Source organism: Cyclopterus lumpus, chromosome 6 (genome assembly GCF_009769545.1).
Source record: "Cyclopterus lumpus isolate fCycLum1 chromosome 6, fCycLum1.pri, whole genome shotgun sequence".
Lineage (NCBI taxonomy): Eukaryota > Metazoa > Chordata > Actinopteri > Perciformes > Cyclopteridae > Cyclopterus > Cyclopterus lumpus.
In genome coordinates, this window is record NC_046971.1 from 9,615,521 (window position 1) to 9,638,066 (window position 22,546).

The 22,546-nt window shown below is 40.8% G+C and overlaps 2 protein-coding genes across 3 annotated transcripts; one reads left to right on the plus strand and one right to left on the minus strand.

Moving 5' to 3' along the window:
* Positions 1 to 19: 19 nt before the first annotated feature.
* galk2 (galactokinase 2) lies at positions 20 to 6,189 on the minus strand. Its single transcript, XM_034534711.1, has 11 exons — positions 6,094 to 6,189; positions 4,006 to 4,199; positions 3,840 to 3,928; positions 3,505 to 3,628; positions 3,321 to 3,414; positions 3,076 to 3,222; positions 2,696 to 2,794; positions 2,411 to 2,563; positions 1,900 to 2,110; positions 1,062 to 1,263; positions 20 to 583 (listed from the first exon to the last, which is right to left on the minus strand). Exons 2-11 carry the CDS (start codon positions 4,053 to 4,055, stop codon positions 376 to 378), a joined length of 1,377 nt encoding a protein of 458 aa, XP_034390602.1. The 5' UTR covers positions 4,056 to 4,199; positions 6,094 to 6,189; the 3' UTR covers positions 20 to 375.
* Positions 5,320 to 18,789, plus strand: cep152 (centrosomal protein 152). Of its 2 annotated transcripts, none has more exons than XM_034534709.1 (29): positions 5,320 to 5,916; positions 6,106 to 6,224; positions 7,663 to 7,769; positions 7,893 to 7,953; positions 8,078 to 8,368; positions 8,589 to 8,736; positions 9,401 to 9,541; positions 10,022 to 10,161; positions 10,505 to 10,705; positions 10,784 to 10,931; positions 11,092 to 11,183; positions 11,277 to 11,440; positions 11,608 to 11,809; positions 12,123 to 12,227; positions 12,312 to 12,442; positions 12,630 to 12,758; positions 12,851 to 12,965; positions 13,290 to 13,475; positions 13,558 to 13,818; positions 14,088 to 14,219; positions 14,316 to 14,966; positions 15,342 to 15,417; positions 15,575 to 15,631; positions 15,879 to 15,986; positions 16,075 to 16,159; positions 16,642 to 16,724; positions 17,029 to 17,185; positions 17,273 to 17,376; positions 17,495 to 18,789. In XM_034534709.1, the coding sequence occupies exons 1-29, from the start codon at positions 5,907 to 5,909 to the stop codon at positions 18,172 to 18,174; spliced, it is 4,884 nt and encodes a 1,627-aa protein (XP_034390600.1). In that variant the 5' UTR covers positions 5,320 to 5,906; the 3' UTR covers positions 18,175 to 18,789. The 2 variants fall into 2 exon arrangements, with proteins under 2 accessions (XP_034390600.1, XP_034390601.1); XM_034534710.1 differs by having other exon boundaries at positions 5,329 to 5,459.
* The last annotated feature ends 3,757 nt before the right edge of the window (positions 18,790 to 22,546 follow it).

Here is a 22,546-nt window from a genome sequence, read left to right on the forward strand (position 1 = left end):
CCAATGATGAATTCTTCAATTGCACATTTAAACTATTCAGTTTATTTAAACATTCACGATTTATTGCCCTTGTTAATGACATTATGTTCACGTATAAAATGTTACGGCAGCACAAATTAGATATGATTGTTGTTACATGTGTCATCTTTGCTGAGTTTAATGATAAGTGCCTTTTGGTAATTTAAAACACAAAAAGTATATTCCCCTTTGTAAGAAACAATTCAAGGTTAACATTTTGGTTTACTGTCATTTGTGAGTGCCTTCTGAATCAAATGTAAAAAGAAATATGTCATTTATTTCCCAGCCACACTGCATTTGAATGAAATGAAATGTATTCTCCATGTCTGTTGTATAAACAGACATGGAGAATACATTTTACTCCGTGAGGAAAATTGCAGCTCCCCCGCCTGGCTTTGACACAAACAAACTCTGTTTTTCCATCGCCGCTCTGCGTGGATCGGGGAGGTAGAAGGCCTTGCTCACCGCTTGTAAGAAAGACTCGACCTTCTCACCAGGAACCATGGAAACAGCACAGCCGCCCCAACCTGCTCCGGTCAGCCGAGAGCCCACTGCCCCCGACTTCCTGTCCCCGAGAGATAAAAGAAACAGCGGTTAAGTCAGTGTTTCAGTGAAGACAATAATTCTGAATCCGCTTTATACAATACACGCAGCTACTGTATATTGATTAATGACCAACCAGCATTGAATATATACATAAAGATAAAGATACCCACTTACAACATGTACTTCTCATCATCTTCTGTTAGCATACAATGGTTTAATATGTTGATTTATTGTCAACCAACAGCCAATAAACAGTATAGTCTCAGGTTTAGTTTGTTGTACTCTTTATGACCAGTAGGTAGTGAACTGGAAGCCAGCATGCACAATATACCAGGACCCTCAGACTGAAGCAGCTACATTTATTTCAGCCACACAACCTGCAAATGTTTTTAAAGTTGGTTGTTTTTCACTTTATGTATTGGTTCGGTCTCCAAAACTCGCATTTCATTTGAGTCCCTCCCGAGTCTAAATCTGTAATGGCAGTGAGCTGTACTCACAGACAGATGTCCACCAGTCGATCCAGTTCAGGGCAGCTGCACTCGTACAGGTCTCGGCAGCTCGCATGGCTCTGGTTCATCAGGTCTCCCAGTAGCCGTACGGATTCCGCCGGTTCAGAGTCGCATGCGCTCTTGAACTGCAGCACCCGCGCAGCTTCGCCGTACACGTGCTTGGCTCGCTGGTGCAGCTTGAAAAGCTTCACTGAGGAGGAGAAGAAGAGGCCGTGTTTGTCAGGTCAAATATTGGGTCATAACAAACTTCCTGCTTGTTTGTGATGTTCACATGAGTCATTTGTTTGTTTTGTAATGTTATGGTTAAAAATGTGTGTTGTTTAAATGTATTCATATTAATAAAAGTATTATTAAGTCTGGGTAAATATAGGTATCACAATGTGATTCCAGAATATATTTAGTCTTATATCCTAAAACCATATTCATATTGTACACATGTTTAGCCCTTTCGATGTCAAAGTAATTTGGCTGCAACTACTTCCCTTTTCTATTATAGACCATTTAAAAAAAAATACTATAAAAAAGAAAAATGACCAATACCTATCATAGGTTACCAGAGCAGAGTTTTTTTAATTTGTTTATTCTGACGAGCAACCCAAAACCCCACGAAATATATTACATTTACAATGATCTGAAAAGAGCAACAACCAGTCTTCACATTGCATATGTTTTGTATATTTGAGCAGCTTTTTTAACATAACTGACTTCAATCAGCTTATCAAAGTTGTCACTAATCGACGACTCCACAAATCTGTTTCCACAGATTGCACACGATTCAAGTCAGAGATGTAAAATGACATGGATGTTTTTGTGTACTGTTGCTCACCATGCTGAGTGTTGGCGCTCAGCAGCTCTGAGGAGAACTGCTCAGAGGTGACGCCCAGCTCCTTGCAGATCTCTTCTCGGCTGTAGGGCTCAGGATGCAACAGCTCGTCCACCAGAGCCAGCATCTCCTCCAGGGAGGCATCCAGCTCCGTCTGAACCTGCACCAGCTTCAACAACCTGCTGGAGCCCAGACCCAGCGTCTGTGCCAGCATCTGAGTCCAAACCCGCCAAGACATTGGACTGTGAGATTATTTACCCGGCTCTTTACGTGAACTATATTGATATTTATACATATTTGCTGGAAGTCTATCATCCTGATTGCCCGTAAAGAAACAACACGCTCTCCTGTTTCTAAGTGCATTGCTTCACTAAGTGCTAAATGTTTTAATATATGTTAATTGTAATATACATATTTTTTTATGTTATTGAGCAACGAAAACTGGAGTTACTGTGCAGCTTAATTAAATAAAGAACCTGGAAAACAATTCAAGTTTTAGCTTTAAGATATTGACCTTTGTGGCGATTCGACACTCCACCACACGGATGTTGAAGTGAGACGAAGCAGCTTTGTTCATCTCAACGCAGCAGTTGGAGATCACAAACACGGCGCCATCTGGGAGCTTGACATCGGTGGCCCTCAGAGGCTGGAACTCTATCAGCTTTGCCTGATGGATAATTAAAAGTAATAAAACAAGTGATAACTGTTAAATACATGTTATATATATACTATGTATATAAGGTACTTTACAAATGACAAATGACCCTGATCGACTCGTACTGAAAGGAAACCGACATACAGTTCCTCTCTCGGCCAGGAATGAGATGGACTGGTCCATGCCGCCTCCCTCTGTGCCAATGTAGCGCTCACTTTTGGCACAAATCTCAGCCAGTGCCACCTGGAGGATTCAGAAAATAATGAGAAACTTACTCAATTGAATATTTGAAATAACAAATACTCTTATATTGACTACTGACATGAAAGTGAAGCACATTATAAGTTAGCTCTGAAGGTTGCTTGTACAATATCACACTTTCTTTCCTGCATGAATATATATATATATATATATATATATATATATATATATATATATATATATATATATATATATATATATATATATATATACACACACACCGTGTTTTTGTAATGATATGCTTGTACTGTAAAGCATTTTACCTTGGAGAGGGACTTTTGATTGGCCTCCACTGTCACGAGCCCGGCACAACAAACTAAGGCACTTGAACTGGAGAGGCCGGAGCTCGGAGGAATGGTTCCGTCTACGACACATGACATCCCTGCTAACTGAGCCATACCAAACTTTTCCTGTAAAAAAAAAGTTTACTTCAGTTAATTTGCAGGAAATTATCACTTTGATATTGCTTACTACATTGTCATGAATGATATGAATATGTTGCTCTTACCTGAATACCTTTTACTCCACAGAGAAAGTAATAATGCCACGTTGGATTCTCTCGGTCTATACCAATGTCCTCTGAACAGGACACAGTGAAATCCCTGCACACAGTTGATGATAATGTACAATCAACTAAACAAGCACAATGTACTGTTAATATTAAACAATGATTGTGGGTGTTCAAGTCTTACTTGTACTGAGGATTTGTGTTGGCCAGTGTGATTGTCCCTGAATTGTTCACTGAGACCGCTGCCAGGATATTCTGTTCAATGGCCATTGGAAGAACAGAATAGCCACAGTAGTCGATATGCTCTCCTATTAAATATGACACATTTGAAAAAAGGGATTATCATAAGCAGAAGCAACTCATCTAACTATAAATACAAACATTTTATTGAAATAACAGAGTATTGGGCAAACAGAGAAAATGTATCTAAAAAAACTTTTTCTTAGCGTTTTCATAATGCCACAGCAACATCAGATCAATATGTCAGATATGACTCAAATAATCGTACATTTTAATTACCTATTAGATTGACCCTTCCAGGTGCACATGCATAGAAGAGAGGAGATTCTCCATACTTTTTTCCGAACGTGTTTTTCAAGTTTTGCAGCCTGTATAAAACAAAATTACAAGTAAAGAAATGAAGTATTACATTTGTTTCCTCTCGTCTTATGCTACTGCTACTCACCTTTCATTGGCAGTAATTTCAATCTTTAACTTGGGCGGGTTCGAAGCCATTTCTACCTCTTTAAAAACAATGAACGAATATATGAACCGAATGTAATTCTTGCAGTCAGACAGGAGAGCTCACAGCTTCTTTGAAGATCCTGGTCGCGATCAGCTGACTTGTCATACGTGGATCCCGGATGCCAAAACACTGATCTGCGGTCAGTTATAAAACATGACTTCAGTTTAGTTTAGAAGCGCTAAGTTCCCGTTTGTTACATCTGAGCTGATTCTGAAACAGTTGAGCCCACAGCCGCAACAACACGGAAGTGTCTGCAGGAAAGGGGGCGTGGCCTGTGGTGTTTCAACACTACCTTTTTAAAGCATTCGGGTAAATATAACATAATGATTTTATAATTTCATTGTCAAAATCACGCAGACGGGTAGCGTCATTACATATTTAAAGAACAGAAACAACAACCAAACTAAGATTATCTTTACTAAAGATCAATATGGTGTAATATGAATTTAATCAACTCATTGGAGCTCGCGGAGGAATTGATGTTGACCAATTGGTTGACTCACCGATGTATCCTATTTTTGTAATGTAATGTTATGTTATGAATAAGTTTGTTCTAAAATACAATAAAATGTACATATCTTGATTTTCTGAATTGTCAGTTTTAGATTAGGCTATATTTTTAGTGATATGTTATGCAATTAAAATTAAATGTAGCAATTTAGGCTTTGTATTAATTTCCCCAATTTGTAGTGCAGGATAATGGTTCAATCACTTGTACTTTCCTAACTGATGCTAGGTCACTGTTTTACCACAAGAGGGAACATAATTAAGTTATTTTTATAAACCCTTAGAATTTGTATCGCTTATATCGAGACCTAGATGTTGTAGACAACATTGGTGTAACCTACAACAGCTACTACATAATTTGCTTTGCGGGGAAACAAATGTTATATATGTCCCACTTAACAGAACAAACAGAGGTTATTATGCACATCCACATCTGATTATTTTACCTAAAATAACACGTTATGATGTCATTTGTATATACATGGCCAACAATACGGATTGCACGTTTATAAAGATATATGAACCAAATCATGCAGGAAATGTTAAGTCTATGCTATTTACAGCAATTTATTTTTAATATCACCTCATTTTTAAAATAACAGATTACAAGTATGGTCGCACTGCTTTAACATGAAACTGTTTTGCATGTTCTTATTAATCAATGTTTAAAAAATTAATTAATTTAGTTCAGTTAGTTCTTTCGTGCCGACTCGCGTAAAACATCGAGACTACACTTCCCACAAGGCTAGACGCGCTGTTACCATGGAAGCGTGGATAGCTTCTAGTTCCGGGGTTGGCAGTATCGACACAAATGTTTACAAAGTAGCTTCTACCATGCAGGTTTTGTCACAGTGAATTGATGATGAACTATCATATGAGTACATAATGTAAGCTATATATAATGTATATATAATGTAGCTATATAGATTACTAGCTAGTTGTCCGCGTGTTCTCCATTTAGACCCGCAGCGGTTTGGCGCTGGTAATGCGCGCGAGTTTTCAAAGTGGGCGAGTCTTTAAAGAGGACATCCGACCAGCTAGCCGGAGTTTGCTAGCTTTGTAAAGCTAATTTTACTCACAACGGTTAACGGCGCTCGGCCAACAATACATGTTAACTGGTACTTAACTTGTTATCGGCTCATGGATATTTGATCAAATGTATTCGCGGAGGTTTTTTAAAGCCCGACCGGGCTGGTTTTAAGTTGCTGATACATGGCTCTCGTTACCGCTAAGCTAGCTACGGTCGCTTTGCAATGTAAACAATAGGTAACGTGGCTAGCGGTTAGTTAGCTTCTAACGTCTCTTAAATAAAGGAATACGTGTCTGTCCCATCAATGCCTACAGGTAAGCTAACGCTTTGTGTTGGTTTGTACTCGTTAATATTAGTGCGTTTAACTTTGAGCTAACTTGTAATGTTGACGTCGAACATCCTAGCTAGCTAATGCTTTTAACGCCAATACTGCATGTAACACACATTTGTTCTGGGTGTTTGTGATTTCCCTCTTGAGTTTGTTTCCGCACCTCTTTTCTCAGAGCACCCTCCACCAACAGGCTCTGTCTGCACCATGTCTATTGATTTTGACAGTGCTGCTCTTCAGACCCAGCACGATGAAGAAGAATACGACCAGGAGGACTATGCGAGAGAGCAAGAGGTATGACACGCATACTTCATTGTGAAGTTGTTGGGATAACGTTTTGTTATTGCAGATGATAGTTGTGTCTAGTTGTTTGACCTTCTTGTGTTACTTGTCACTGTAATTGTGTTAACGGTAACTACCTCACCTTTTGCTCACTGATTATGCATATTGTCATATTGATATAGTTGCAACCATTAGTTATGCTCTTTTTGAGACCGTCAGCTTCACAGCAGCTTCACAGCTAAACAGGCATTCTAGTTATTACTCACGCCTACAATCTGTTGCACCCTGAACCTGAGCTATTATTGGCTCAAGGAAAAGGCCTCCTTCCAGGTGTGTCGCACAGAAACTCGCTCTGCTCTGTGGTTTCCCTCTCTATTTAGGTTACCTTGAGTCTGTGCTTGGCCCCTCTTGTACTTGATTTACTGAAGCAAGCACAAAGAAACTTTTACTGAATGTCTTACCACTGGTCTTCTAAACTTAGAAGAAAGGGACTCAAATGGACTTTTTTTCCTTTGGTATAGCCTTGCCTATTTAGTATACGCAAGTTGGTCAATTGGAAAATGTTTGCCACCGGTAATTGGAATGTTTCTGCTCCAGTTAACCTTGCTATATGTTTTGTCTAAACAATGGATTTCTTTTGGAGCAAAAAACACAGCGAGACCGCAGGGAGCCTCAGCCTACAACATGCCTGGCATGTTTTGGATGCTTCACACAGAAGGTCTTCTCTGCAGTACGATTAGACTAGGAGGACGAGGAGGTTATCAGGTGGCTTCACTGCTGAAGCAGAGGTGCCTATTCAATCTTTGTTAAATGTGTCAGCGAGATAACATGGGTCCTTTGGTTGTGGACACAGTGGCGGATTTGAGGAATATTCATCGGTCCTTGTGGGAAGTAAGTCCAGAAGGTGCTGCTTGTTCCATCACACATGGCTGGCTGTAAAGTAGCCTGGTCGGTCTGTTACTAACGTAGAAGTTGATTTGACCTGTTTTTGTGTCACTAAGAGCGAGGATGTTTTGACAGAAGATTACATTGTTGTTTATCACTGTTTTGTTTCTCAATTTGATTGTATGGACCAAAAGAATAATGATCACATTTTATACAAACTGTACGTATAGGATTACTTTTCATTACTGATGAAAAGCGGCAACACATCACATTTATACCAGAGAATATTTGAGGATTTTGTTTAACAAATGACTTGACTGGTTTATCAATAGAAGTAATTAATACATGGTTAAAATGGACACGTATAAGAACAAAAATACAATATCATTCTGGTTTTACTTGTTTACAGATAACTTTGGTGCAACACACTACAAATGGACACATTCTGTCTCTCAAACTGTCTGGGATTTCTTCTCTGCTGTTTTTCCTATCTGTATCACTTTATTACTCTGTTACGGAGCAACCAGTGTGACTCATTTCCATGTGCTTTTTTTTTTTTCCGCAGCTGCATAAATTGCTCACCGACCTGCCGGATGACATGCTGGAGGACAGCATAGACTCCTCCCCAGAACTGGAATACTCTACCTGCAGCAATAAAAACACTGGCAGCAGGTTAAACATATGTTGCTGCTGACACTTGTAAAACTCAGATTTGGAGGCCCCTTGTGTGTGTTGTACACAATTACCTTATTGCATTGTAATATAATGAAGCTTTTTTTTGTCCTCTCCACTCAGCCCACAGTCTGCATGGACTCCGCAATGGTCAGATCATCCGAGGCCACCTTCTCATGAACAGGTAGTTAGTTAGTTACTTACTTAGTTCGTTACTTCGTTACTTAGTTAGTTTTGACTGATAGATTTTTGTCTTCTGAACTTCTAAAGAACAAAATATCACTCTTATTGTCAATGTCTCTCTGAAGGACTGTGAAGTTGATGAAGAGTATGCTTATGAGGATGGAGCTGTTCAGAACAATGGACATCACCCTCTACCCAACACCTGGAACCAGGATCATCAGTACACCCAGGGAGATTATACATACACCAGCATGGGCTCCGAAAAACCTACAGAGACCAAGGATTGCTCCACAGACGAGTATGAGTCTAAACCGTATCCTCAAGGCTCTAATAACGCTGTCATGTATAATGGAGAAGGAGGACGCAGAGACATCCAAAACTATGGGGATCACAACAACGGCAGAAACCAATTTCAAGTGCGTAGAGTTTCACGTTTGGTCTATTTTGTCAACGCAGATGTTTTTTTATTATTTTATACATGTGATTGAAAATGTACTTTTGTATGAAATATACATACATACATTTGCCTTGCCTTTTCCTTTTAATACATTTTAAATAAGCATCTAGTTGTGAGCATGCACATATTTTTGTAGTTATTTACTTCAACTCTACTGTTTTTGTCTTCAAACTTTACAGCCCGGAGTGTTGGACAGAGTGGATCAGCACCATGCCACCTACAATCCTCACCACCCTGCCCATCAGCCAGCCATGTTTAACTCACAGGCCGTTCAACAAGAAGGTCAATTTGACCATCTGCAAAGAGAATTCCTTGACTCGACACAACGTGAGTCTTGATTTAGTTTGTGGATTAATGGCACAGGAGTACAGTTCCATGTAAATCACAATAATACTTGAAAAGTTTCCCTGTTACAATGAATCTCAACGTAGGAATTTCCTGTCCTGGCGAAACCAATGTATCCAAGTGAATAATCCGAAGTATTGTTTTGTTGTCAAAGTGCCATTGAAGAACACACTTTATCTGCTAAAGTTGAGTTGTTAAGTAGACAGGAGTACACACATGAGCTTTTGTTCACTGGAAAGGGCTGGGGAAATAGATGTGCAATGTTGGTCCATGTTACACCCATATAAACCATCACACTTTTTTATTTCAGAGAATCAAAGTTTCAGTTTTGAAATCCTTGTGTGGAAATAACAATAATTAGCTTATGTTTATGCCAATTATATTTCTGTGTCATAAAAAAAATATTCAGCCAGACGACAGGAAAAGTGCAATTTTAATTGTCATTTATAAGTATCTGTACTTTATTTAAAATGTTATGATCCATTAGGATGTCCTTGGTTGATACCAATATGAATCTGGATGCCTAACCTGTTATTTTACAACATACACCCTCTCAAATGACATTCTCAAAATAGAATGTCCCCACACTTTCAATGAGGTATACAGAATTATTTTGTTGAATCTGAATGTTGTTGCTGTCTTCCAGAAACTGCTGATAGAGAGCTGCTTGCCCAGCTGCAGATTTTACACACGGCTCAGCAGAGGCAAATTGAAGACTTGGAGCGAAAACTGGAGGATTCAAGGCGCAATATGAGATATATCGAGCATCAGTTTGCAATTGCCAAAGGTGTGTTTCACAGTTTTTGCTTTCAAAATGAGGGATGGGACTTACATTTACATTGTTGCAGTACATCATCGCCCATGCGATAATACTGATTTTGTGCCACTTTGGATTTCAATTTGTTGTTGCTGTACATTATGTATAAAGTATAAAAATACATAATCTCAGCTGCCTTAAAAACCTCTTATCTTTTAAAGAATAGTTTTTCACTGTCTGACCATTGTGTTTCATACTTGTGCATTCATAATATGTTTTGTTTTTGTTATGCCTTTAAAATCCAAATGGCTTATCTTATTAATTCATTGTATTGATTGATTGATTGATTGATTGATTGATTATGGGAAATAAAATGGGATATGTCTTATTTACTTGTATAGATGCCCCCTTGTGGCTGTTGAGAGGGTTTGCACTATCCACCGATGAACTGGCTTTGTGTTTTCTTGCTGCTTGTGGGGACATCATTTTTTTTTTTTAAATCATCAATAGACGAAAAGGATGGCCTAGCAGTAAGCCTAAAGGAATCCAGTCAACTGGTTGAAGAGGCCAAGGACAGAGAGGTTCAAATGCAAAACAAAGTGAAGGCAATGGAGCAGCAAGTTCAGGTCCTGACTGAGAGAGACCAGGAGGTAAGTTCTGCACTGACACACACGGCTGTTTGACTCCTTATCTTAATTGTTTTAAGTTCAAAACGATACAATAATTTAGGTTACCTATAATTTAGGAAAATGTTATTTTAAAAAATCATACAGGATTTATTCAGTTTATATAAAAGCAGTGTCAGCTTTACAGAATAAAAGAATCTGATATGAAATAATGTAAAGGCTTCACGGAAAGGTTTTCTAATGTGTTCTTAAACAGACCCAAAACGATTCTGTTGTTTTCTAACATACAGATAGCATTAATATCTTAATTGAAACCTTTATATTTCATTGAGGTAAATACAATAGTTTTATTTTGTTTGCTCTGCAGAACTCGAAAAAGCAGAGGGTGGCAGAAGCTGCAGTGGACAGCATGAAGCAGCAGATGTTGGAACTTTGTCGCTCTGACACGCTGTCCAGGACGCGGCAGCAGCATGACCGAGACCTTGCTGTCATAAAGGAGCAGCATGAGAATGCACTGTTGACGCTCCAGCAGGAGCTGGACTCGACCTCTCAGACTCTGAACGAAAAGGTCTGCGGTGTTACTCTCACAGGAGATATAGTCGAAGTCGCCTGCAGACATAGTAAATTCCTGTGTTGTTGTTTCCAGATTGATGTTGGTCAGAGGCTGCGAGAGCAGGTGAAGAAACTGGAGCGCCAAAGAGAAGAAGAGCAACTAGAGCGAGCCAGAGTCGTCAACACCCTCACTCAGCGTCTGGAGGAGAGTCAACAACAATGTGCCCAGCTGCTGCAGACCGGTGAGTCACTGTGGGCTTCACCCACCTTCTTGTATCGTATGTGTTTGCTGAAACTACATTGAGAAGAAATCACAGAACATTAAAGAGCAACTTTTATGCATGTTTTTTTTTTTGTTGCTCAATTTTAAATATGTTTTTCTTCTGGCTCTTTTCCCTTCAGGATCAGTGCAGGAGATGAGTCAGATCCAAATCAAACTACAAAAGGCTCAATCAGCCAAAGCGCTGAGTGAAAACATGAACACGGTCTTGCAGGTTTGATCTTTGATGTTTCTGCCCCGAGAATAGAAAAACGTTATTACTTAACTTTACTGATTGAACCTTTCATCTTTTGATTTTATTCTAAAGGAGGATCTGTCTGAGTTGAAAGAGCAGATCACTCTGTATGAATCTGCTGTGAAACACGGTGTTATTGCATTAGACCTGAACAGTGAATGGGAGAACCACCTGTCCGACTCCTGTGTGGATTTAGGATTAAAGAAAACAAACAGGAAAAATGGCTTTCTTCACAGGTACATCATGATCATAGAGCATAGTTATTGTAATCAATAGAATGACTGTGTCTTTCTGTGGCATTTTGTATCATAAGTGCTAGTATAAACTGTCAACTTGCAATATTTGTACTCATTTATCACCACTTCCGTCAATCAAAATCTAACTTCCGCTACCGTTTGGTCAGTACTGCCCTGGCTCACCTGTCGGACTCCAAGCTGCCCAGAGATGAAGCTTTGCGGCTGCTGCGATTGGAGATGCAGCGCTGCCTGGGAAGTCTGAAGGGGAAGCGGCAGAAGATCAGCCAGCTGCAGGAGGAGCTCCTGCTCTGTCAGGGTCGACTGACCGCGCTGCAGACCCAGTTAGATGAAGCCAAGCTCTGCTCTTCGGTGAGAACTGCCCTCTACATGACCAGAGATGCACTTAATTGTTGCATTGCTGAGCGAAGCATTTCAATCTGCACACTGTCTGTTTATTGGCCAATTTGGAAAACATATACATCTGGTTTAGGTAAGATGATAAAACTATTAAACATATGGAACTGATAGGGTTAGAATATTACATTTATGCAAGTTTCATACCAAACCTATCCAGTTGTAATGGCGTAAAAAGAAACGGACAAACGTAAAACAATGCATAAATACAGGGTACGGGATTAAATGGCTCTATTTCCAACAGTGATCATAACAAAATTGTTCACAGGTCAGAGAGACCAGTCGGATGAAACATGGAGACGTAACCGGAGAGTCTCAGAAAGAGTTTGCGAGACTACAGGAAGACAAACAACACTTGCAGGATCAAGTGGAGGTTGGTTGTAGTTTCATAAAATAAATTATATTTGTTTTTTAGACTATTTCATGAAATACTGGTGGGTTTCTATCCAAACTCTAGGTGTTAGAAGAGAAGAATATGGAGCTGAAACAGAGTGAGGAAAAGTTGAGGTCTGCCAATTTGGAGCTTTGCACTAAGATGAGGGAGATGATCCAGGAACTCGACCAAGAGAAGCAGGAGGCTGCTCAGAGGTGAGGCACAGAGGAGGAAAATAATACCGTGTGTGTGTGATATATTAATTTTTTTATTATTGTTAGTTTTAACTATGTACTGGCTCTGTGTCACTCTGAGATTCTTGGATGAAGAGTGCCTTACAAATAGAATGCATTATTATTATTATTATTAATATTAATAATGTGTTTCTGTTTCTTCATGGAGAGCTGAGCGGATTAATCAGCAGTACAGGGATGACGTGGTGGATCGGGTCAGAACAGAGCTCATGCTGGAACACGATGCTCAGGTTGAACAGCTGACTGCACACCACCAGCAGCAGGTCCAACAGTTCCAGTAAGTCCTCTGCACCTGTCACTGAACATTGTTTTTATCTGGAAACCGTTGCAGCTTATTTACAGTTTTTAAAAAAAATGACTTCTTCCCAGGACCAAGCTGTCTGAGGCCAATGATAAGATGTTGGCTGTGCAAGAGTGTTACATATCTGTCTGTAAGGAGAAGGACACGATTGACAAGGAAGAGGCTGTGATCAGAGTAAATGAGGTATACAATCCTAAATTCAGTTTAGAATATCAAAAGCAGTTGGACATGATTCTTATGATCATCAAACCATTGAAAGGAAGAAATTAAGAGATTTAAAAAGATCAAAAATACACTAGGATAAATGATGTTTTGGAAATTGTTCTGTGTTGAATTTATATTGTCATGGTACTATTTGCTTTTGTTCTGATTTTGTATCTGTTGACTTAGCTTTACTATTTGTATTGCTACATGCTTCCAAAAACAGTTTCTCACTGCTGATGTTGCTTGTATCTAACGTACATTACCTATGGACAGACTCATTTATGATTTAATTATCATTCCCAGCAAAAGATGAGAGAAGAGAGTGGCACAGCTGTGGAGAAGCTGAGGGCTGAGCTTGAGGCTCAGCATCAGGCCTCAATAAACCAGCTCAGAGCTCTGTGGTCCAAAGAAAAGGGGACTGAGATCCAGCAGCAGGTGAATTCTCATGTAGCCTTGGCCAAGGCTGCTTGGAAGGAGGAACTACAAAAGGTATGATTTCCTGTAATTACTGTCCAGCTCCCTCAATGGTGTTTTTACATCACACTGTAAATAATGTACTGCTTCTGTGCAGATGGAGAAGACCTGGGTCCAGAGGCTGGAGGAGGCCGGGAGAGAGAACCGCAAAGAGACCGCTGAGGCAACCTGTCAGGCAGATGCGATTGACGCAAGCAGTATGACAATTACTGTTGAGGAGCTCGACTCCAGGCTCAGTGCCCAGAAGCAGCAGCTGCAACTGGACTCTGACAAAGTAAAATGCAAAGCTGTGGAGGAAGCCAGGAAACAAACCCAGAGAGAGCAACACGAGAAACACCTGGAGAACATGGCCAAACAGGTCTGGTTTTTACAATACTTGTGCTAGTTAGCCAAACATGCCTTACATTTTATACGAGTGGCACCAATTTTGTTCACTTTTAGATGTACCAGCTACATGATGATTGTCCTGATTTATCCGTCCATTCTTGACATGAGCGAATCAAGAAGTGGTCCATCAAAATGAAATGTTGCACAACCTTTCTCCAACATACCGTGAGCTATTCCCCAAAATGTTTTTGGCGGTCTTGCCCTCATCAGAGATTGACAAAGTAAGTGGTGGTGTTTCAGGTCGAAGGTGCAGTAACCCGGGCCTACAATCGCTGGATTGAGGATTTGACTTTATTACCAGAATACCAAGCCTCGCTTCAAACAGAGAGGGAGAAATGGGAGGAACTACAAGAAAAATGCACAGAACAACAGGTATGACCTTTTTCTTTCAGAATCAAGAGGAGTCACTCCTGTCAACTGTTTTTTTTCTTTTCTGATAATGTCTCTTCCTCAATGTAAACGGGTCAGGTATCCCAGGCCCTGAAGGTGGCAGAGGAGCAGTGGTATAATAAGCACAAGAACCAGCTGGAGGAGCAGAGCTCTGGAACGCAGAGGGTGAAGGATCTCCAAGAGGAGGTGGCATCCCTCCACAGTCAGCTGGAGCAGGAGAGGAGAGAGCAAGCTGCTCTGCTGAAGGCCGAGCTGGCCGGAGCTAGAGCAGCCTGGAACCGAGACAATAAGGAGATCTCCGTCATCCAGGTCCGCAGTGAGCAGGTTTACCAAAGCAAGTTGCAAGAGCAGCGCAAAAAGCTGGAGCTGGCTTTGCAGCAGGTCAGAGAGGATGCCGATCTCCATAAGAAGGAGCTGCTCCTGCAGCTGGAAGCCAAGCTCCAACAGGCTCTGAGGGCCCGAGAGGAGGAGTGGAGATGTCAGCATGCAGAGAAGGAGCAGGCGCAGAGAAAGCAGATGAGAGATGAATTACTAGCAGAGCTTCAGACTGGATTGGCAGAGGTCCAAGCACAACTTCTCAGGGATCCCAAAACAGATCAGCAGGGCACTGAAGACACCAAGAGGACCAGCGGGGCCACATCAGAGGGCACAATAACGCACATCATCAAAGCAATCTGCACAGATCTAGTCAACAGAGCCGTGTCTCAAGCCAAGAAGGAGTGGAAGAAAGTGAGTTTTACTACCCGATATCTAAAGTGAATTTAACTGGGAGGATTGGCTTTACTCTGATTAAAGTAATCAAAACAAAACAGGTGAGCAGTGAACACACATCCGACCACAGCTGGGTACAGTTTCAGGAGAGAATGTCGCACTAAAAAGTGCAAATTCCCAATAATTTATACATGCAATGCTTCAATCCTGCAACGTCTTTGTCACGCTTTTACGTTGGAGATCGCATTTCTTTGTGTGCTAACAGCCTCATTCTCCTTTATCACAACAAGTTATGCCATGTTTAAATGTCTACCTTCCAGTTATTAATCCAAGCCCCTACTGACTGAGCTACTGAGTAGCTTTTCCCTTTATGGTTTCATTTATGATCCACAGGTAGACGAGGAGAAACTGAGCCGTGTGTTAAAAGAAACGCAGGAGCAGCACGAGAGAGAAATGGACAAAATGCAAAGTATGTAGTGCGTCCTTATTGTCTCTTCACTGAGCAAGGCTTTGTGAACTCTTATCACTTAAATCCATTTTGCAGGCCGTATTCATTGTTTTGATCAGACTACCGTGTATTGCCTATAAAGAAGTTTTTACTTGACAATATTGTCCCCGGTTTCCAGGTTCTTTGTCCCAGAAGACGGAGGCTCGCTGCAGGAAGGAGTGCACTGAGACTTTAGGTAAAGGGGCAGTTCACCCCAAAATCAAAAATACATGTTTTTCTTCTTACCTGCAGTGCTTTTATCAATCTAGTTGCCTAGACCTGGAGACATCCGCTGTAGAGATGTCCGGCTTTTCTCGAATAAAATGTCACTTGTCTTGTTGTATTGAAGAGAAGTAAGACACGTCGATGGCCGATATCTCAAAAACTAGACAACTCTCCCCAAACCACTCGAGATTGATAAATAGCACTAACTGTCCCTTCAGGTAAGCTGCAGAAGAAGAACCAGGAGCTCCAGAGGCACTTAGAGAAAGCCTGTCGTCAACTCCAGCACAGCGTTCGTGGGCACAAAACTGCCATGCAGCATCTGAAAGGTATTTAATGCGTCTAAAATGTTTCTTTAAACGGATTTATTCAACAGACAATGTATCATTGTAATGTAATGTAATCATTGTGTTGTAGATGAGCATGAAAACAGCTTGCGAAAGGCAAAGGAGGGACATCTGCAGCAGCTTGAGGAGGTGAAGAGCGCCAAAGAATCCTCACGGTTTGGTTTTTTTCTTTTTTATAATTTCTTATTTTAAAGTCCAATTAAATATTGTTTCCCCCTCTGTTTAATGTTACATGCCTCCTTTAGTCTAACGTGATTAAAAGGACCTTTTTCAGTAATATTCAAATGAAGTCCTGCTTTGAATTTAGGGCCTCAGAAGTTTATTTGAATACAAACCTTATTAACTGTGACAGATTGTGTACTTGATATTGGTGAAGAATTTGTCTCTTTTAATTTACAGCAGATTGCCATGATTTTCTGGACCATTTATAGCAAAAAGTGGTTGGGAAGCTTGATTTTACAAAAAATAAATGTTAATACAAATTGCTCAAGCTGCACTGTTTTTGTTACTTTAAGAAATTAAAAACACACCAATGTTCAGTGTGCACTCAGTGTTGAGTGGAGAAAGTGCTCTGAAAACATCCATCTGATCTACTGTACATTATTTTATATTTCGTATGTATCATTCTTGCTTCCAGGAGTTCTGATCACAACCCAAATGTTCAGCAAGGCCTCGAGGAGATGAAGCAGCAATACCTGATGACTGTAGAAAAGATCAGAGGTTGGTAATGGTGCTGATCTTTGATGTACCTGTGTGGATGTAAAATACTCTATAAATATTGGGAACACCCAAATTTAATGTTACGCCCGCATGGAGGGAGTAAAGGGCAGATAAAACTATACACTATGATGCCTGTATTTATATATATATATATATATATATATATATATATATATATATATATATATCTATCCTTTATTTAGTGAGGAAGTCACATTGAGATTAAAACCTATTTTACATGTGACACCTAGTCATGACAGGGTCAAATAGCAGCAACAAAGCATAATTGTGTCGTTTATGGCAGGAGACATGCTGCGTTACCTCCAGGAGAGTCGGGAGCGAGCAGCCGAGATGATCCGCATGGAGGTGCAGCGGGAGAGGCAGGACACCACCAGAAAGATGCGGCGCTATTATCTGACCTGTCTGCAGGAGTTACTGGAGGACGGAGGAAAAACGATAGGGCAAGAGGCCATAATTGTCCTGAACTTGTTTGCTTGCTTCTTCAGGGCTTCTCCGGCTAATTGCATTGATCTTCCTGTCTTCTGCAGGGCTGAAAAGAAAATAATGAATGCTGCAAGCAAGCTGGCAGCCATGGCTAAAGTCCTGGAGACTCCCTCAAAAAGTAAACCTGGAAGAAATTCCAGTTTACAAAGTGAGTCCTGTTGTGCAGAAATTATGTAATGTAGATGTTTTTTTTTTATTTAGAAAATATCAATGTGGTGTGAATCTGTTTCGTACTGACTGAGGTTGTTTGACGGTTGTGTTCACAGCCGACTGCCTTCCAGGTAGAAGCGAAGGTTTTAGTAAGAACCTGCCGACTCTTACCGAGCTCCCTGACATCCGACCAGAGGAGAGATCCCAAAGGGAAACGACTTCAGCTGATTCAGCGCAGAAACTTACAGCTGCAGCGAGAACTAAACCTTTGAGTCACCAAGACATCTCTCCATCTGGGAAGGAGGAGGCCTCAGTAGATGTGAGGAGTAAAAGCAGGGAGCTGTACGTGGTGCAGGGAGTTCACTCCAGCAGAGCAGACAACCGTCTTGACTCAGAGCGACAGAGGAAAGCATTCCTCACCAAGGAGGCTCCGGTCAGGGAGGAGAAGCACCCTGACTGGAGCATGACCAGCAGTGACTCGGACACAGGCTTCCGGGTTTCCTCACACTCCTACTCGGGGAGGAAAGTAGAACCGGTGAAGCCCTTTTCGGTCTCTGCCGCGTCGGCAAGTGACTTCGGCGACCTCTCCCCAAATGTTTCCGACCTGACCGTCTATAACGAAATTGCCAAAAAGAACTTGAACTTTCTGCCTGCAAAGATAAGCACACACAGAGAGCCCACCCCCGGCTCTGAGGTGGAGACGCAGCGTGGAGTTTGTTCCAGGCCTTTGTTCTCCGAGTTGAGACAACGGCAGCAGGACAGCGGCTTCGACAGTCCGTTCAACCAACAACAGTGACGGTATGAAGTGGAGTAGTGCCTCTAATGCAGTGGACCACGTTTACAAGATGTGGAACCTTTGCCTGCAGTGTGTTGATGCGTGTTGCATTGTTAAAGAAATAGTCTAACGTATTAGCAAATGCACTCATTGACTTCATTGACGAGAGTTAAATAAGAAGTGTGAAGCCAGCAGCTGGTTAGCAAAGCTTTCCATGAACACGGGAGGTAAAAGCCAGGCTGGCTCTATGCAAAGATGCCAGTCTCAGTCTGTTAGCTTATCTAAGCTTCATCATTTAACTCCTGCACAAGAAAGCAAGTGAGCGTATTTCCCAAAAACATTGAATAGCTTTAACACGTAGTTTGTTGTACCTCTCCTATTTGTTGGATGTTATTTAGGTCAAAAGTTTGCCCACACTGTCATATTCACCTTTGGATGCCTTGAGTGACCTTCCCTGATAGCTCCCTGAGTACTGGAGCAGGTGTTTACACACAGCTCTCTCTCCGTCGTATCCAGTGTGTCTGTGTTTTTATATTTAAAAATATTTATATCGCGTCCATGAGATATGCTGTGCATAGATTGTAAATGTTTTTTACGTATCGTTTTAATAAATCTTATCATTTTATTGCATATTAAGAGGGTATATTTCATTTGTCGTGAGAGTGAAGCGTCTTCAGCAAATCCTGTTGAATTATTTTATATCGGAGATATAATGCAGCAAATGCAGCTCTACTTCTGCTACAATTTACTAAGTTTCTCATTTTCTGACAATAATAATTAAATCAAGTAAAAGTAAATAACCTTTAGTTGCATCGTTTTACTCTCGGTCTCCAGCTGCTCTTCCGTTGTAAAGGTACGTGCTGTAATTCACTGATGAGGCCACAGATCTCTCCTGTTTGGTTAGTTTAGTGCAGTAATATTTCATAGGATGGCTGCACTCTGCCATACATGCAGACTAATTACTATACTATTACTACTCATAACTGGTATTAGGCAATAACACACTGCATGTGCAAACAGTTGGTATAATCCTGTATTGCAAATAACTTTACAGCTGCTGATTAATTCACATTTGGTGCACTGATTTCCAACCAGGGGTTATAAAAATGGCAAATGTTAAGGTTATATTTATCGTCACAATAACAAACGAGCTGACTAACCGGTGAAAATGAATGATTGGAAATGAATGATTGAAACAAGCAGCTTTCATTGCAAGCTTGACCAAAGGTCCAGGCTTAAACACTGATTCATCCAGGACCAGTGTTGCATAACACCCAGTAGATTTTGTTTGACAAGAAGAATATCAAATCTCACCGATCGTATACTTCTTGTTGCCGCTTGTAGGACTGTTTTTGAGTAGTAGATGTTCTGGGATGACTGCAGAAAATGGACCGTCACAGTCACACAGACACAGTAGAAGGGAGAAACTATGCGTTGCCTCTGCAGCACACCAACGGTCCTGTGTGTCACAGCACTAACGTTAATAAAACATTTAAGGTCACCAGATATAACATAAATAAAGCTGTTGGTTCCTCCCCGACAGAAACTCAATGAGTCCATGTCTGGAGGGACTTCCTAATGAGGTTTGGAAATGTTAAAATTGTGGAGTTTTATGGAGCAACTGAAGGGAATTTTTCTTTGCTGAATTACAGCAGCAAGATCGGAGCTGTTGGCCGAGTCACCGTCCTCGAAGAGGTAAAAGTCCTTAAATCTGGCAATCGATGAGAAATGTTTTAATCTTGCAGAGGTTGTTTTCCGTATGCTGTGATCAAATTTGAGAGATAAATTACATTTTGAACGACCTTTCCGCAGGAGAACCTGGACTTCTGATACCTCAAATATCAGCCGGGTCTCCGTTCTCTCTGTTAGCTTTATTTGAATATTGTGAAGCATTTAGGGGGAGCTATTGGCACAAATGGAATGTAGTATTGTTTTTCTTGGTGTATAATCAATGAACTGGAATCCAAAAAATGTGGGTCAGTCATAAACCGTTCACACTGTTTGCTCATGTTTGTAGATCAAAGGTTTGGATTTACCATTAACCAGACACATTGTTTGCCAGGGGTCGTTCATGTATTCAAGTAAAATGTTTTTTTTGTGGCCATTATATAATCAACGTTGCGAGTAGTGTAATGGGAATTTTATATATTCTTAGTATGTAAATCATCTTCTGTCCTGCAGAGGTGAGGAAGCATATGACATGCAATCCCCCGTACCTTTGATCAAAGAAACAATCACTTGTGGAGACAGATTATAACAACGGACAGGACGGAGACCGTTCAGTGTTATAATTCCCAGGATCTTTGAGTACTCATCACCTGACCTGATCATTTGGTTACTCATCAAGGGATCTGAAGACAAATGTCTCCTCCTGAATCCCCCTTCTTGTTTCCCTTAAATACACGTGTCTGTGTATTGACTCTTCAGTGCACCCTTGGCAGACTCCTGTGTGGCTCTGTGTAACGGTGACTCTTCTTGCAAGAATAAATGATTTCATAGACAAGTTCTGCTTCTTCGATATTCGTCATTTCAGTTTTAAAAGACTCAACAATGGGTGCGGACACATTTTGCGGTCACAGTAGATGGGAAGCGTCTGAATGTATATTTAGTTGTATGCTCAAGACCAGACTCAAGAAGACGTGAAGGGCAAGATAAACCTGCTCCACCTCTAACGATCCACTCAGAGGATCACACTTCTGAATTGGGACTCAGCAGGATTTGTATAGTGGCAATCAGTTGGGGCAAAGGTCAGGCAGGCAGCACAGAGGGCAAAGTTAACTGAGGGAAAAGTTAAGAAAACAGAAATTCAGCTTGTCTCAGTGATTTGGCCCGTTTACCGACTCGGTCAACAGGTACAGTTGCAGCGGATGTGACACACAGCTGCCGGATTGAACCTGATTGCCAGTTTATGGCCAAAATTGCAGTACTTCTTCTCAGGATCATAACAGACCCGATAGAAATCTATTCCTAATTGATCAAGTGGCACAAATGTGCCAAAGGTAACTGTGACCTCACAACAACTATTTTCGGCCATAATTAAAGAATGTATTCACACAAATGTCTAAAGGATCAGATGAGGATGTGATAACATGTTCAAAGTAGACGTTCAGAGCCACTTTGAGACTCTTCGTCTTGGCTCTGTGTGTAAGACATGTTGTATGAACTAGTTTTTATCAACATGCCCCAACCTTTAGTCCCTACTATGTGTCAAGCTCCAAAATCAATGGATCCTGCATTTCCCAGAATGCATTGGTTAACAGTCACATCCACTTTGTGCCAATGAGCTGAAATAACCTCTGCACCACATGTTTATTCAATCCCCTGTTTATTAAATCCCCTGTTTATTCAATCAAAAGTGATTATCTTAAGCATGCCTTCCTACCGAAGGCCATGTTTTATGAGGATTCAGGTACTCTTAGTATTTAGTTACAAAGCATCTTGTAAAAAGCATCTAATTTGTCCTCCCCCTAACTTTACATTTTATTGTGAAAATAAGACACCTGTGATGTTCAGTTTATTTGAGGGCTTGGTTTGTGATTATGTTACAATTTGTACCTGTCCTTCTGTAGTAATGTCATACATGACTTTAACTCTCCTCCAGAGAACATGTTTGAGCTTGTTGCACTGAGATGTGATTCAGTTAGAGGAAGAAAACTAGTTTATCCAGTTGAGAAACCTGAGAGCCCTGAGCAGCGACATCTTGCTGGGCACCAATCTGCTCTATTGAGGCTATTGTCAGTGTGGGAGTGGAAAGCTCTGCCTTCTCAACAATAGACTTATTGTTGTTGTTGTTGTTTGTTCCTCCCTCTCTTTAGGGCTGAGCGATATGAGCACAAAAGTATGTATTGAGATATTTCGAATCAATATTGTGATTTAAATTCCTCTTATAGATTGAACTCTTTATTTACTTTAAGATATGACACACATCCATAATGTGTATACTTAAATAGGAGAAAGCAATGCAGTTGCTTGTTATTTAGGTCCTCCAATGTCACTTATAGCTGAATAAATAGTTGGTTATATTGATTATATGATGATATCATCTGGAGGGTTTTTAAGCACAGCAAAGTGTTACTGATCAATATGAGCAGCTCCCGGGACAGAAACTCTCCTTTCACCCACGGGTTGGGAGCAGGGTGACCCAGACTGTGTTGCCTCTGGAGCTGACCGGGGATCAGCAGCATGGAGGACACACATGGGGAAGGAGGTCGGTAGTTCAGGCTTCAGGAGAACTGGTCCCCGAAGGGAATGAGCCATCCGTCATCGTCACGTGTTTTACTTTAAATGTTCTCTGTGTGATATTCAGAGCGTTATTTTATCATCAAACAACGTTGTACTGTTCATCATTTTCAAGTTGAAGTAATCCAGATCAAATCGAGCATATGGGGTTATT